At 38.3% G+C, this 14150-nt stretch overlaps 1 protein-coding gene across 2 annotated transcripts in view; it reads left to right on the forward strand.

Annotated features, from left to right (window-relative positions):
- The first annotated feature begins 2757 nt into the window (after positions 1-2757).
- The window catches only part of CD86 (CD86 molecule), a 67970-nt gene continuing 56577 nt past the window's right edge, over positions 2758-14150 (forward strand). For both annotated transcript variants that reach the window (XM_055393548.2, XM_088837503.1), the window contains exon 1: positions 2758-2892. In XM_055393548.2, coding sequence (XP_055249523.1) covers positions 2879-2892 — 14 coding nt within the window. In that variant the 5' untranslated portion in view covers positions 2758-2878. The remainder of the gene's footprint in view (positions 2893-14150) is intronic.

Raw genomic sequence — 14150 nt, forward strand, 5'->3', positions numbered from 1 at the left:
ATGAAATTTCTGAAGTGTTCTTCCCCTTTCTCCCTCTCTTCTCCTTCTAGACGCCCACAATGAATATGTTGATTAATGTCAGGGTGTTCCATGACTAACCTAGACTCTAATAATCTTTCTTCATCTTTCTTTTTTTCTGTTTCTCAATATCGATAATTTTTTTTGTCTCATCTTTAAGTTCATTGACTTTCTTCTGCCTACTCAAATTTTCTTTTGACTCCTAGTGAATTTTAAAATATCAGTTATTGTACTTTTCAGCTCTACAATTTTTTTGGTTTCTCTTTAGGTTTTGTAACTCTTTTACCAACACTTTCATTGTGTTCATACATCATTTTACTGATTTTCTCTACATCCTGTTTTAGTTCTTTGAGCATCTTTAAGACAGTGGTTTTAAAGTCTTTGTCTAGTAGATGTGCCATAAAGTCTTTAAGAGCAGTTTCTGTTGATTTGTTTGTTTTCTTTTAATACTTTATATTTCTTTATATACATTGGATATGATTTTTTTTTTTACTGAAAACTGGACATTTGAATCTAATAACGTACTAACCCTGGAGATCAGATTATCTCCCTTTCACATTGTTTACTTTTTGTCTCTGTGCTAAGGATCAGACTGAAGTATAAAGTTAAGGTTCTCACAGGTCTTTTGTGAATCTTTGCCTTTCACAATTTCCCCATATATGCAGTTGCTTTTGAATTTCCTAGTCATTAACGTCTGACTCCAAAAAGGGGAAAAAGAGAAAAATGAAGGAAGAGAAAGGGGACCAATCCTTTAAATCCTCTGTAGGCCATTTCAGCTGGAAGGGGAGGTGCAACAAAATGGTTTCTTATCTCTTTTCTGTGCTTGTGTATCAGAAGCAGCAATCAGGGATCAGAACATAAACCCCAGATATTTGGAGTATAGGGCCTTGTTTTCGTCCATTCTGACTCATGCAAGCTATGTGCAAGCAGCTCCAGGAACTGTGCACAGTTGCCTGCAGTGGAGCTGGGAATGGCAGATGAGTATCTGCTTCTGTGCCAACAGCTGAAATTTTATAGAAATTAACCACAGTTTACAGTCCAAACCTTCCCTTGAAAATTGAGAGACCTCAATAGACTGCAGAGTCCAGAATAGTTACATCAGACAAAGTCTGCCTTTGCAATTGTTGTCTCAGTAATGAGAGAGATTCCTGGTGCTTCTTACTCTGCCATCTTCCCAAAATCTTATCACCCATTACTTTCAAACTTCTGTAAAAATACAGGTAATCTATCTCTAATGATTTTTTCTTAACATTCTAATCTTCTAAACTAATTTACAACAGTTATTTTTAGTGTTATCTCTATATGTTTTACTGACTTTCAAGCTCACTTAAGCTTTCTTTCCTTAACCATAGCTTTTCCATTCTTAGACTTTCAATTTTAATTCATTTTTAACTATTCTTGAATACATATTTAAATTATTTATTTAGGAAGGTAATCTTAGTGGTAGTGTTTTTATTGCAGCAGTTTTTCCCTTTGGTAATATGTTCCTATAGACCTCACATTTAACCGCCGTCTTATCTGGGTAGAGAACAATACCTCAAAATTTATGTCTATTATTCTGTGGTTTTCTGACATTTAGTGTTGATTAAGAGGCCAAACTGGTTTAGCTGTCTCTGCATTCATCCCACTTGAATTTCTTTCATTTTTTTAGTTTTCCTTATTTTTGGAATTTAAAATGTTCATGGTGATTTCTTAAAATCATTTTCTTAAAAATATTTTTGACAGTCTGTTTTGCCATACATTGACATGAATACAATAATGTAAACTAAATATCCTCCAATTAAAATAAATAAATTTTAAAAAATATTTTTGGCAGTCTGAACCCCTTTGATTTCCTTAATTGTGTCTTGTGCATGCTAAGTTGCTTTAAGGTGTGTCCAGCTCTTTGCGATCCTATGGACTGTAGCCTGGCAGGCTCCACTGTCCATGGGATTCTCCTGGCAAGAATACTAGAGTGAATTGCCATGCCCTCCTCCAGAGAATCTTCCTGACCTAGGGACTGAACCCACTTCTCTTATGTTTCCTGCATTGGTAGGCAGGCTCTTTATCACCAGTATCAATTGGGAAGCCTGAATCAGCTGTATGAATATATATATCCCCTCCCTCCTTCCCCTCCCCCCAACCCACCCAACTAGTCATCACAGAGCACATCTTTTAATTTTAGGATACTGCTTTTTTTTCAGGTCTCTATTTCAGGATCCTTTCTTTGACCAATTTAATCTTTGGCTATAATAGGAGTGACATAATAAAAGTGGTGGGTTTTGTTTGCCTTCCTTGGTTGTGCAGATCTTACATGAGAACATCCCCTTGTCCCTGAAGTCCAGGGAAATCTTCTGTCATCTTGGTGGTAGAAATCACAAGGGGAGGCTACTCACTTCCAATATGCATCCATACTAAATCATACTTTTTATTGTCTTACCATAATCTATAGGACATTCTTTTATTCCATCTTATAAATGTAGAGGTTTTTTCCCCCCTCTTGTTAATTATGTTAATTTTTAGGTTTTTTGAGGGAGTTTCAAGAGGGGAGATTTTTTATTAATCTCATCTTAATGCCATGTTTGGAACTCCAACCACTGAATTATTATTTTTTAAATACATTTAGACCTAGGTGAAAACACTCAAATGCAAGAAAAGGGTTAAATTTCTTCCACAAGTGTTGGCAAAATCTGCAGAAAAAAGAGGAACAGCCTTTAATACAGAAAGTTACAGATTATGCAGTCATTGAGGAGGAAGGCTTTCATGGGTGTAGGAGGGGTTGCTCCTCCTGCCACTGTAAAGCGGACTAGCACAGACAGACAGACGGACAGGCAAGCGCAGTCCATTCCCAGAAGAAACCCCAACAGCAGAAATAGCGAAAATGCGTTTCAAATGGTGAGTGATCATTTTTGTTCTTTGAAAGGCAGTTATGAATTAGGTGGCCTCAGTGTCAGGCTGAGGTTGAGGATGGTGCTGTCTTCTGTCCTTCCTGCCCAAGAATGCTAATTATGTGTTAAGGGCATATTTATGTGGCAGGAAAACTTGGGAGAAATCTCCATCTATGCTATGGAAGGTTAGCTAAAGTCTTGAAGGCATTCGTCCCTTCTTGCTCTGCCACTCTAAGTTGATCCCATACCTCCAAGGCAGGGGAGATTTTAAAAAATTCCTACCGAAGACATTTGACTATTAATTAAAGATGTGAATTACTGGGCATATCAATGTTTATCGGTTGTTAGGGGTTTTTTACATGATCTAATTTTTTAGATTTGCTTTTTAAATATTTAAATATTGTAGTTATTGATTTCACGAATCAGGAAGCTTTTAAAGGTCTGTACAGGTATAATAAATGTCAGGGAGTAAATTCAGTGGACACCAAGTTCAGTTTGGCCTGGGGGTGGGGAATGAGATAGAGACGGTAGAAGAAAGGCCAAGAAAAAGGAAGAGGAATAAGAGGTAAAGAAGAAAATACAGAATCCAGATAGCGAGTCACAAACAGGCCATGGGAGATTCTGAGCAGGGCGAGGTAGCAGAAGGAGGTAGAATAATTCAATTTGCTACCGGGTATTAAATATGCATGATATACTCAAAGTTTACTGCCATTTCACTATATTTTAATCTTTGCTATGACTCTCAGACAGATGATATCATCATTGTGTTTTATAGATGAGAAAACTGTGGCTTAAAGAAGCTAAATTATTAACTAGAGATCACGATGGTCAGAAGGAGTAAAGCTGAGATCTTTCTTTCCGTTTTGCCCTGCACCACAAGGTTTCTCCAAGCCCTGGCAGGCCCCCACGGCAGTAACTTACTGGAAGAAGTCACACATACCCTTCTCTTGGATGGTGGCAGCTGGGGTCACTGGTTATTATTATTCTTTGAAAATCTACCTAACCCTCATCTACCCAGTGCTTACTGGTTTGGTAGATAGCTCTTCTGCTTTTATTTCAGAAGATTAGGATTTAAGTCCCAAGTAAAGACTTTTTTCCCTCCAGTGAAATTATTGCCCATATAAGAAGTAAGCAATTTCAGAATTTACAGTTTTTGTGGAACCATAGAAGTGATACCCCTTAATTATGCTGCAGATGTGTATAGAATCAAAGGCCACTGTGTACATTGTTGTTGTTAAGATCCTCTTTGTTTCACAGTGCTTGAAAATTGATCATGAGCAGGAAATTTTAAAATATAAATGGCCAATACCGTTTAGTCCCATCTGAAATAAAAGAAATGCAAATTAAGAGTGAAATGACATTTTTCTTTTAGCAAAGTGGCAAATATTTTGAAAAGCAAGTGAGAATCCTATGCGTTTCTAAGGAGGGAGGAACATTTATACCCTTGTTACTTGATGATAATACAATCTTTCTAGATGATAATCTAGTAATACATACCAAAAGCTCTGAAAATATATATGCCTATTAACCAAGTAGTTCAACTTTTAGGAATTTATTGTAAGGATTCAAGCATATTTTTCTTGCCATTGTTTCTCATAGGGAAAATCTTAGAAATAACTTAAATGTCTAAACATAAGTAGTTGGTTAATTATGGAATATCCATAATGAAATACCATGCAATCATTAAAAACTTCTAATATAGAACAATTCTTCATCTGTTTCACTTACAGAAAATTAAAAACAAAAAACCCAGAAAGTACACTGCTACTACTTTTAAACATGATACCTATATACACACACTGTTAGTCAGAAATACAGATGATTTCTATTTTCTACTTTGTGCTTTTGAATTTGGATCACATCTGCAGGCAGAAAAATAAAGCTAGACATTTAAGAAAACATAACCAATAGCTGGCTTCTTTCAGAAAAGCAGCCAGCTGTCCAGTACATGATCACTCATAATTTATGGAGTTTCCTTGTTAGGGCTTGGGTCATTTCTGATTAACTTTTTTGTTTCTTGACTGTCTCTTAACTCCTCAAAAACATACTCTCTCTACCAATAAATCACTAGATCCTGATAAGCCTGTTTTCATAAAATATTCTATATGGAAGAGATCAGAATGCTCATTTCCTTATTTTGCAAATGGATAGTATGGCTCTGGGGAGAGCTGCATGGTGAAAGGAAGAACAGTGCAGAGGTTAAGTGGCCACACTTAGGAACCAAAGTGCTGGGGCTTCTGTGCCTGACTCTTTCACTTTCTAGGTGTGTGACTTTGGACAAGTTGCTTAACAATAGAAATTCTTTAGGGTTTTACTGTGTAATGGGGATAATTGTGGTAAGTGTGAGATTTTAATGAGATAATCCATGTAAGGTCCTAAGTACCTCAGAACCTTGCTGTGAAAAGTACTCAGTGATTATTAATATTGTTTATTACTATTACAGTTAGGATTAAGAAATAGAAGGGATGTCATTTGTCCAAGATGATACAGCTACTTGATGTCAATGCTAGGATTAGAACTCAGGAAGACTTTTGTCCAGCCTGAGTGTCCAATCTGCTCTGAGCCTCTCAGGGCAACCCTAGGCTGGGCTCCCAGGGGAGCTGACATGAAACAGGCAGAGTCCAAGGACAAGTCCAGCCACTTCTAGAGAATGATTCTGATCACAGCAGGAAGTCCAAAGCTGGAAAGGAGGATGACGGTAAAGCAGCTGAGACCTGAGTTAGATGCAGAGATGAAGCCAGGAGCAAAGAGCTATTGCAGGAGAGCAAAGATGGCTCAGAGACCCTCCTGAGGCTTTTATAGGCCACAAGCTGTGGTCTTCATGGGGAGTCTACATAACTTAAACAAACCGGCCCCCCCAAGGTTGGGGTGATCAAACAGACAGATGGGGTGTGTGGAATTGCAGATATATTGCAAGAAGATGCCTGACAGAGAGTTCTCATAGAGGATGAGGTGGACCCTGGGAGGGAACAGAACAAAGACACCTCCCTGCCCCCACCCCGCAAGCCCAGGCATCCATTGTGATTATCCCAAAGTCACAGCCTACATTTGAAGAACCATAAACAAGCAAAAATACCATAAAATTTTTTTTTTAATTCCACGGGCAGCAGAATGCATAACTGATTCGAGGTAACAAGGAAATCATTTAGGAAACTATTAGACTAATAGGACTATAGGAAACTAATTCAAGGAGAGGTGTTGAGAACATGAGACCAGGGCAGTTATGGTGGGATCAGAGAGGAGAGGACCCATTTGGGAGATATTTACAAACTAGAATTGCAGAATTTGTTTTTTGACAGATACGGAGCTTGAAAGGAGAGATCTAAGTATATAGTGGCATCCTTCCCAAAATGAGGATGGGTTTGGGCCAGGGGGAAAGAGGACAGAAATTTAATTCATTTTTTAACATGCTGAATTTGAGATCTCTTGGAGCAGCTAATGGTGATGTCCAAGCAGACAAGCGGATATACAGGTGTAAAATTCAAGAAAGAGGTATGGGCTGCAGAAAACATTAAAGGTCTTCAGCATCAGTTAGTTCAGTTCAGTTCAGTCACTCAGTCATGTCTGACTCTTTGCGACCCAATGAATCACAGCACGCCAGGCCTCCCTGTCCATCACTGACTTCCGGAGTTCACTCAAACTCACCTCCATCAAGTTGGTGATGCCATCCAGCCATCTCATTCTCTGTCGTCCCCTTCTCCTCCCGCCCTCAATCCCTCCCAGCATCAGAGTCTTTTCCAGTGAGTCAACTTGTCGCATGAGGTGGCCAAAGTATTGGAGCTTCAGCTTCAGCATCAGTCCTTCCAATGAACACCCAGGATAGACCTCCTTTAGAATGGACTGGTTGGATCTCCTCAAGAGTCTTCTCCAGCACCACAGTTCAAAAGCATCAATTCTTCGGCAATCAGCTTTCTTCACAGTCCAACTCTCACATCCATACATGACCACTAGAAAAACCATAGCCTTGACTAGATGGACCTTGGTTGGCAAAGTAATGTCTCTGCTTTTTAATATGCTATCTAGGCTGGTCATAACTTTCCTTCCAAGGAGTAAGTGTCTTTTAATTTCATGGCTGCAATCAGCATCCACAGTGATCTTGGAGCCCAAAAAAATAAAGTCTGACACTGTTTCCACTGTTTCCCCATCTATTTCCCATGAAGTGATGGACCAGATGCCATGATCTTAGTTTTCTGAATGTTTAGCTTCAAGCCAACTTTTTCACTCTCCTCTTTCACCTTCATCAAGAGGCTTTTTAGTTCCTCTTCACTTTCTGCCATAAGGGTGGTATCATCTGCATATCTGAGGTTATTGATATTTCTCCCGGCAATCTTGATTCCAGCTTGTGCTTCTTCCAGCCCAGCGTTCCTCATGATGTACTCTATACTTCAGTTAAAAAAAAAAAGAGAGAGAGAGAAGGACATAGCCACAGAAAGACAAAGTATATTTACTGAATTTCTATACTGAGCACCTGAGATACAGAAAAAGTGATTCTAGGGACTAAGGGTTAAGGGTTGATTGTGTCCCCTCAAAATTTGTACACTCTTAAATTTCTTTCCAGAAAAATCATAGCCATTCACAATCTCACAATCAGTAGTATATGAAAGTACCATTCTTCTTAATGGGACCTCAGGATGTAACTGTATTTAGAGATAGAGCCTCTGCAGAGATAATCAAGCTAAAGTGAGGTCATTAGGGTGGGCCCTAATCCAAGATGACTCATATGCTTAACAATAAGAGGAAATTTAGACACAGAATCAGGCATAGAGGGAAGACAACGTAAAGAAACCCGGAGAAGATAGCCACGTACCAAGAAGAGAGGCCTTGTAACAGATCTTTCCCTTACAACCCTCAGAAGGAATCGGCACTGCTGATAACTTCATTTTGGATTTCCAGCTTCCAGAACTGAGACAATAAATTTCTGTTTAAGCCACTCAGTACTTTGTTACTACATCCCTAACAATCTAATCCATTTGGTGGGTGTAAATAATCCTTTGGTGAGAGTGCAGAGAGCCAGAGAAAGAAACCATGAAAAAGTATTTCAGAGAGGTGAGGGAGAAGGAAACGGTAACCCACTCCAGTATTCTTGCCTGGAGAATCCCATGGACGGAGAAGCCTGGTAGGCTACAGTCCACAGGATCGCATAGAGTCGGACACGACTGAGCGATGGAACAGAACGGAACGGAGGGAGGAACCAAAAAAAGGATTAGGTCACCTAAGCTAAAGGAGAAAAATATTCCACAATGAAGAGGGTAGTCACAGTGTTAATTCTGCAGAAAGGTGAAGTAGGAGAATGACTGAAAATATCAGTCCAGAGGTCTGCGGTGACCTTTGCGGAGCACTCAGCTAAGTAGAATGGTAGGTCTTAGGGAGCTGAGAAGAGAGACAGCAGATAGACCACTCCTACAAAACACTGAGTGATAAAAAGGGACCTCTTCACCAAACCAAACTCATCTGTGCTGCCCGTAAAGAGCCACATGGAGACACCTTGGAGTCAGTCAGACAGACCTGGTATCTCCTCTGCTTTTTCCAGCTGTCATTTTACATGTTGGATTTTTGGTACTAACACAGATTACATTCTCTTTCATTAAGTCCTAAGAAATGTGTTATTTAAAGCTTCCCAGAGATGAAATCTATGATGAATCTGATGTTGTAAAGGGGATGTTGTAAGCCCGTGGTGAATTTGATGATGTAAAGGAAAAGACAAGCCTGAGTGGAATTTGGGGTATCACTCATAATGTATGTCAATAAGCAGGAAAAAAAGCATAGTAGAATTGGAATGGGGAAGTACTGAAGCATTTTCTTAGAAAGCTTTAAAGTCAAAATGAGCCTAAAATTTGCTTTCTGTAGCCTCAGGATATTTTTTGCCAAGCAACCCAAATATCACACTTCTTTATTATTGAGGGTCAAATTCATCAGGTTTGACTTTACTAAAGATCTAATAAAAATGTGTTAGATGAGCATTTAATGAAATAAATAAATTAGTCAGTACCAGACAGGAAATAATCATGGGGTAAAACCTGAAATAATAAGAACACAAAAGGAAAACCTAGATCATCACCTCCATCTTACGACTATTTTCAACCAACTAAACAATAGATCTTGATCAAGAACCTGATAGTTTTAAGGTAGCATGGAGGGTATAGAACAAAAAGCTGACACATAATTTTTATAGTGTAACTGGGAATAGAAAACAAAATTATGAAGTGACAAAAGCAATCCAATGTAGTTAATAATTAAGTGATTTTAAAATATATAAATAACAAAAATGTTCATTTTTAGTAAAAATTGAAGAAGTGCCAATTCAAACATCAATGAGGTATTTTCATTTATCAGATTAAATAGTAAACAAATAATCCAATTAGAAAATGGGTAAAAGATATAAAGACATTTCCTCAAAGAAGATATACAGATGACAAATATGCACATGAAAAGACATTCAACGTCATTATCCATTATGGGAATGAAAATCAAAACCTCATTGAGATATTACTACACACCCGACTTGATGGACATGAGTTTGAGTGAACTCCGGGAGTTGGTGATGGACAGGGAGGCCTGGCGTGCTGTGATTCATGGGGTCGCAAAGAGTCGGACACGACTGAACAACTGAACTGAACTGAACTAAAATAAAAAATAATGGTAACACCAAATACTGGCAGGATGTAGAGAAACTAGATCACTCAGATATTGCTATTGGGACTGTAAAAATAGTCCAGCTCCTCTGAAAGCAGTTTGGCAATTTCTTACAAAACTAAGGATACATTTATCATATAACACAGCAATTGCATTGTTGGGCATTTATCCTGGAGAAATGAAAACCTATGTTCACACAAAAAACAGTACGTGAATATTCATACCAGCTTTATTCCTAATAGTCAAAAACTCGGGGGAAAATGTCCTTCCGTGGATGAAGGATTAAACAAACTGAATCATACATGTACCATGGAATACTACCCTGCAATAAAAGGAATGAACCACTGATACACACACAAACTTGAATAACTCTCCAGGGAATAAAACTAAGCGAAAATGGTGATCCCAAAATGTTACTGTGTGATTCCATTTATGTGACATTCTTGAAATAACAGAATCACAGACAGAACAGTTGGTGGTTGCCATGGCTCTGGGTGGTGGGGAAAGGAAGAGGCATGTGTGGCTGCAGAGAGGTAACACCAGGGAGTTTTATGGTGATGGACCAGTTCAGTATCCTGATAATGGCAATTGTTGCATGAATCTACGTGTGTGAGAAAATGGCAGAGAACTACTACATACACACACACAAGGATTACACGTGAAACCAAAAACCGGTGAAGGCTGAATAGGCTCTGTGGATTAAACAGATGTAAGTCTCCTGATTTTGCCATTGCACTAGTATTATGTAAACCAATACCACTGAAGGAAACTGGGGCAAAGATGCAGGGCCTCCCTATACTCTTTTTTCCAACTGCCTTTGAATCTTTGTTTCAAAATAAAAAGTTTAAAATGTAATTTTAAAAGACACAAAATATTCATCTTCACTAAGTATCAAGGAAAATGACAGTGAAACACCAATGAGATATTTTCATTTATCAGATTAACAATTTATGTTTTATTAGGGGGTCAGGGCGGAGAAGGCAATGGCAAGCCACTCCAGTACCTAGAAAATCCCATGGAGGAGGAACCTGGTAGGCTGCAGTCCGTGGGGTCGATAAGGGTTGGACACGACTGAGCGACTTCACTTTCACTTTTCACTTTCACACATTGGAGAAGGAAATGGCAACCCACTCCAGTGTTCTTGCCTAGAGAATCCCAGGGACGGAGGAGCCTGGTGGGCTTCTGTCTACGGGGTCACACAGAGTCGGACATTACTGAAGTGAATTAGCAGCAGCAGCAGCAGCAGCAGGGGGTCAGGGTAAAAATGCTCAGTGTATATATGAAAAACGGTACTGTCATATACCACTGATTGTGGGATTGTGAATGGCTATAAATTTTCTGGAATTTAAGACTATATCAAAAGCCTTAAAAAAGCATATACAGGCAAACTTGACCACTGCCTGTTTCTCTGTTCTTAGTAATTTTTTCTACTTCATTCAGTACCTTTATGCCAGGCAGAGTGCCACACATTAGAAGTATACCAAAGATGAGTATACATTATTTCTGCCCTCAAAGAGTTCAGCTTAGTGGTATAAATATCAAATATGATGACATTTTTATAAGAGTGACATGTGGGAGGAAACCCCAGAAGCACAAAAGTGGCTGTTTTCCCTTTGTCTGTAGTTCTGTGTCTTGGATAAATGCTTGGATTTTGAGTCAGTTGGGCTGGTGTCAAATAAGTTAATAAGTAATTTTGTACTTATTAGCAGTGTCACCTTGGGGAAGCCATCCAGTTTCCTGAACTTTAGCACCTTCATCTGAAAAATAAGGTAAAATTGGTACTTACCAATGGTATGAGGGTTATAAGCATTTATAAAGGATGTAAAGTCTTGTGAAAATGAAATATTTGAGGCTTCACATTCTTTTCTTTAAAATTTATTATTTTATTTGAAAATTAATAAATAAATAAATTAAAATTTATTATTTTATTTGAAATGAAGTCTTTAGTTTCTTTGGCTCTGCCTTTTCTGATTGAATTCTAGCAAATGAATTCTTACTTATAACTCAGAAGTTGCTATAATAGACCTCCTAATTACAGATGAGAGAAGGCCAGGCTCAATGCAAGTGAATAAAGTGAAAGCCAAAAAAAAAAAAAAAACCCACCTAAAATATATAAGTGTAAGTTAGGCTTAATAAATGTTCATAGTTGTAAGAAAATAAAGTTAAAAAAAGAAAAACAAGCTGAAACCCATTTAGCAGAATTTTCACACATTCATGTAAAATTATCCCTTTACATACTACTTAGGTATCGATCTGAGGGGCTCATTCAGTTGTGGGGGGCTTTAGGAAAAACAGTTGCTTAGATTAAAGGAACTTTGGGGCAGGTTACTTATTTCTCTAAGTCTCAGCTAATTCATTAGAAAGTTTAACAGTTTCCATTTTTCAGAGGAAAAGGATGAAGTGAGCTAGTGCAGGAATATGAAATGTGTGGCTCAGAACAGGGACAGTGATAGCTGTGATGGCTGGGACAGGGCTAGGAACGTATGTAAGGTGTTGTCCCTGGATCCTTACGATAACCATGTGAGCTGAGTATTATTTCCCCCATTGAAAACAAAATGAGGAAATTGAGGTTTAGAGAGGTTTAGTAAGTCACTCAACATTACAAAATTAGTAAGGGGCAGAGTAGAGAGAGACTTACTCAAAAAGTGCCAAACCACACCAAAAAAGTACGCTGACACCTGGCATTCTAACGATGGTCACATAGCATTATCAGCTAGAAATTACAAAAGATTCAATTCTATATCTCACCGACATCTTGAGGTCACCAGCTGTGTGACCTAACTAAGTTAGCAAGTGGCCTAACTTTTCTGAAATGGTTTCCTCTTTTGTAAACTTTGTATGTTTGCTGTGCAGATTAAATGAAGTGACAGACTTGAAGTACTTAGCAGAGTACCTATCTCATAAGCAATCAGCTAACAGATGTTAGCTTTAAGGACATTTATTGGACCTGTTCCTTTGCTAAGCAGTGGGAAAGCAAAGGGGAAAGGGCCTCATGGGTCTTGCTAAGTAAGAAGTGTGATAACTATCCATGAGGAACAGGGAGTAAGTCTTTAAAGCAAGGACATTTCATAATCAGATTGTTCTTGATGAAAGATAATGGTAGGGTAAAGCAGAGGACCCCAACCTCTGGGATCTAATAATGCCTGACGATCTGAGACAGAGCTAATGTAATAAAAAAGAAATAAAGCACACAATAAATGTAATGTGCTTGAATCATCCTGAAACCATCCCCCAACCCTGGTCCGTGGAAAAATTGTCTTCCATGAAATCAGTCCCTGGTGCCAAAAAGGTTGGGGAGCACTGGGGTAAAGCATAGTGAGAAGGAATCAGCTTGGAGTCTGTTGCAATAGTCCTGATGAGTGGTGACCAAGATCCTAACATGGGCCGCCAATGAATTGGAAGTGGGTGGTGAGGAAGGGGAAGTGAGGGGGTCACTTAAACTTACGTGTGAAATCCAAGTTATGAAAATGGCTTGGTCCTGTCTTACCACAGTCATCCCAAAGGACCAAAACAAAAACACAGAAAACCTCTTTTAAAAATAATCTCTTTTGTTTGTATGCAAATAGGCCATGCATAGTGAAAATGCAACTCAAGCATGATGACAAATACAATATTTTGTCTTCAATCCATGAGACATGAAGATGGAACTGGTTTACAAGTGCTATCCTTCTTAAAAATCCCAACTCCTCACATTAAAACTGTAGCTAACCAGTGCAAGTCTTATTTGAAATTGTTTTTAGTCTTAAACCAGATGTGTGGGAATCTATTTGGGGCACTTTTCAAAAAAAACTTTATTCACATTGCTGAAGAGTAGGAAGAGCAACATCGTGTTTTACTGGAAAATTTCTTTTAGGTACCAACACATCTGTGTGGTAGAGGACCTTTAGAATTTTCCAGATAAAGGTGTGTGAAGGGAACTGCAAAAATTACACTTCTTTGGTTCTGCACTACCAACTTGAAAACTGCAAATCCAAGTTGACAAATGCATATTTTAAAGGTTCACAGAAGTCTTCTGTGCTTTGCTTTTGGTTACAGAGATGACACAGGGAAGTGAGCCTTTGGGTAATGCAGTGCCCCCTCCCTCAACCCTGTTGTGAAATGGAAGCTTTAAAAAATCCAGTGGTTTGTTTTTTTTTATATAACAAGCTTAGTCATATTAGCTGTGCTCTGTATGCCCCAGTCTAGTTTATTTTACTTTGTAGTGCACATTTTATTTATACTCATATATAAATATTTTGCATAAAAAGGTGCTTTCACAGATCTTTGTGCTTCCCTAAAGTTGAAATCTTCTGCCGTTTGTTAAAATGTGTTAGTTTTGTTATGTTTATATTCTCTTCTCTGCACCCATAGGAAAAAATATATGGAAGTAACTCTTCTAGCAAATTTTACATTTTAGAATATTACCTCATTTTATTTCTTCTAACTGAGGTTATAAAGGAAAAGACAAATGTCAAATGATTTGTCATTTCACAAACTGTTGAGAAAGAAACAACAGTTTCTCAGAATGTGTAAGCACCTATTCTTCAGCAAGGGGCCACTTTAAATTCAGAGATCATAATCTTCTGAATTGAAGTTCAATATTCCAGGTAATGCTAAGATTGGAAGGATATCAGTTTGGAATCAGATATTCAT

This window comes from Moschus berezovskii, chromosome 1 (genome assembly GCF_049115385.1).
Source record: "Moschus berezovskii isolate FMDL1 chromosome 1, NW_MosBer_1.0, whole genome shotgun sequence".
Taxonomy (NCBI): Eukaryota; Metazoa; Chordata; class Mammalia; order Artiodactyla; family Moschidae; genus Moschus; species Moschus berezovskii.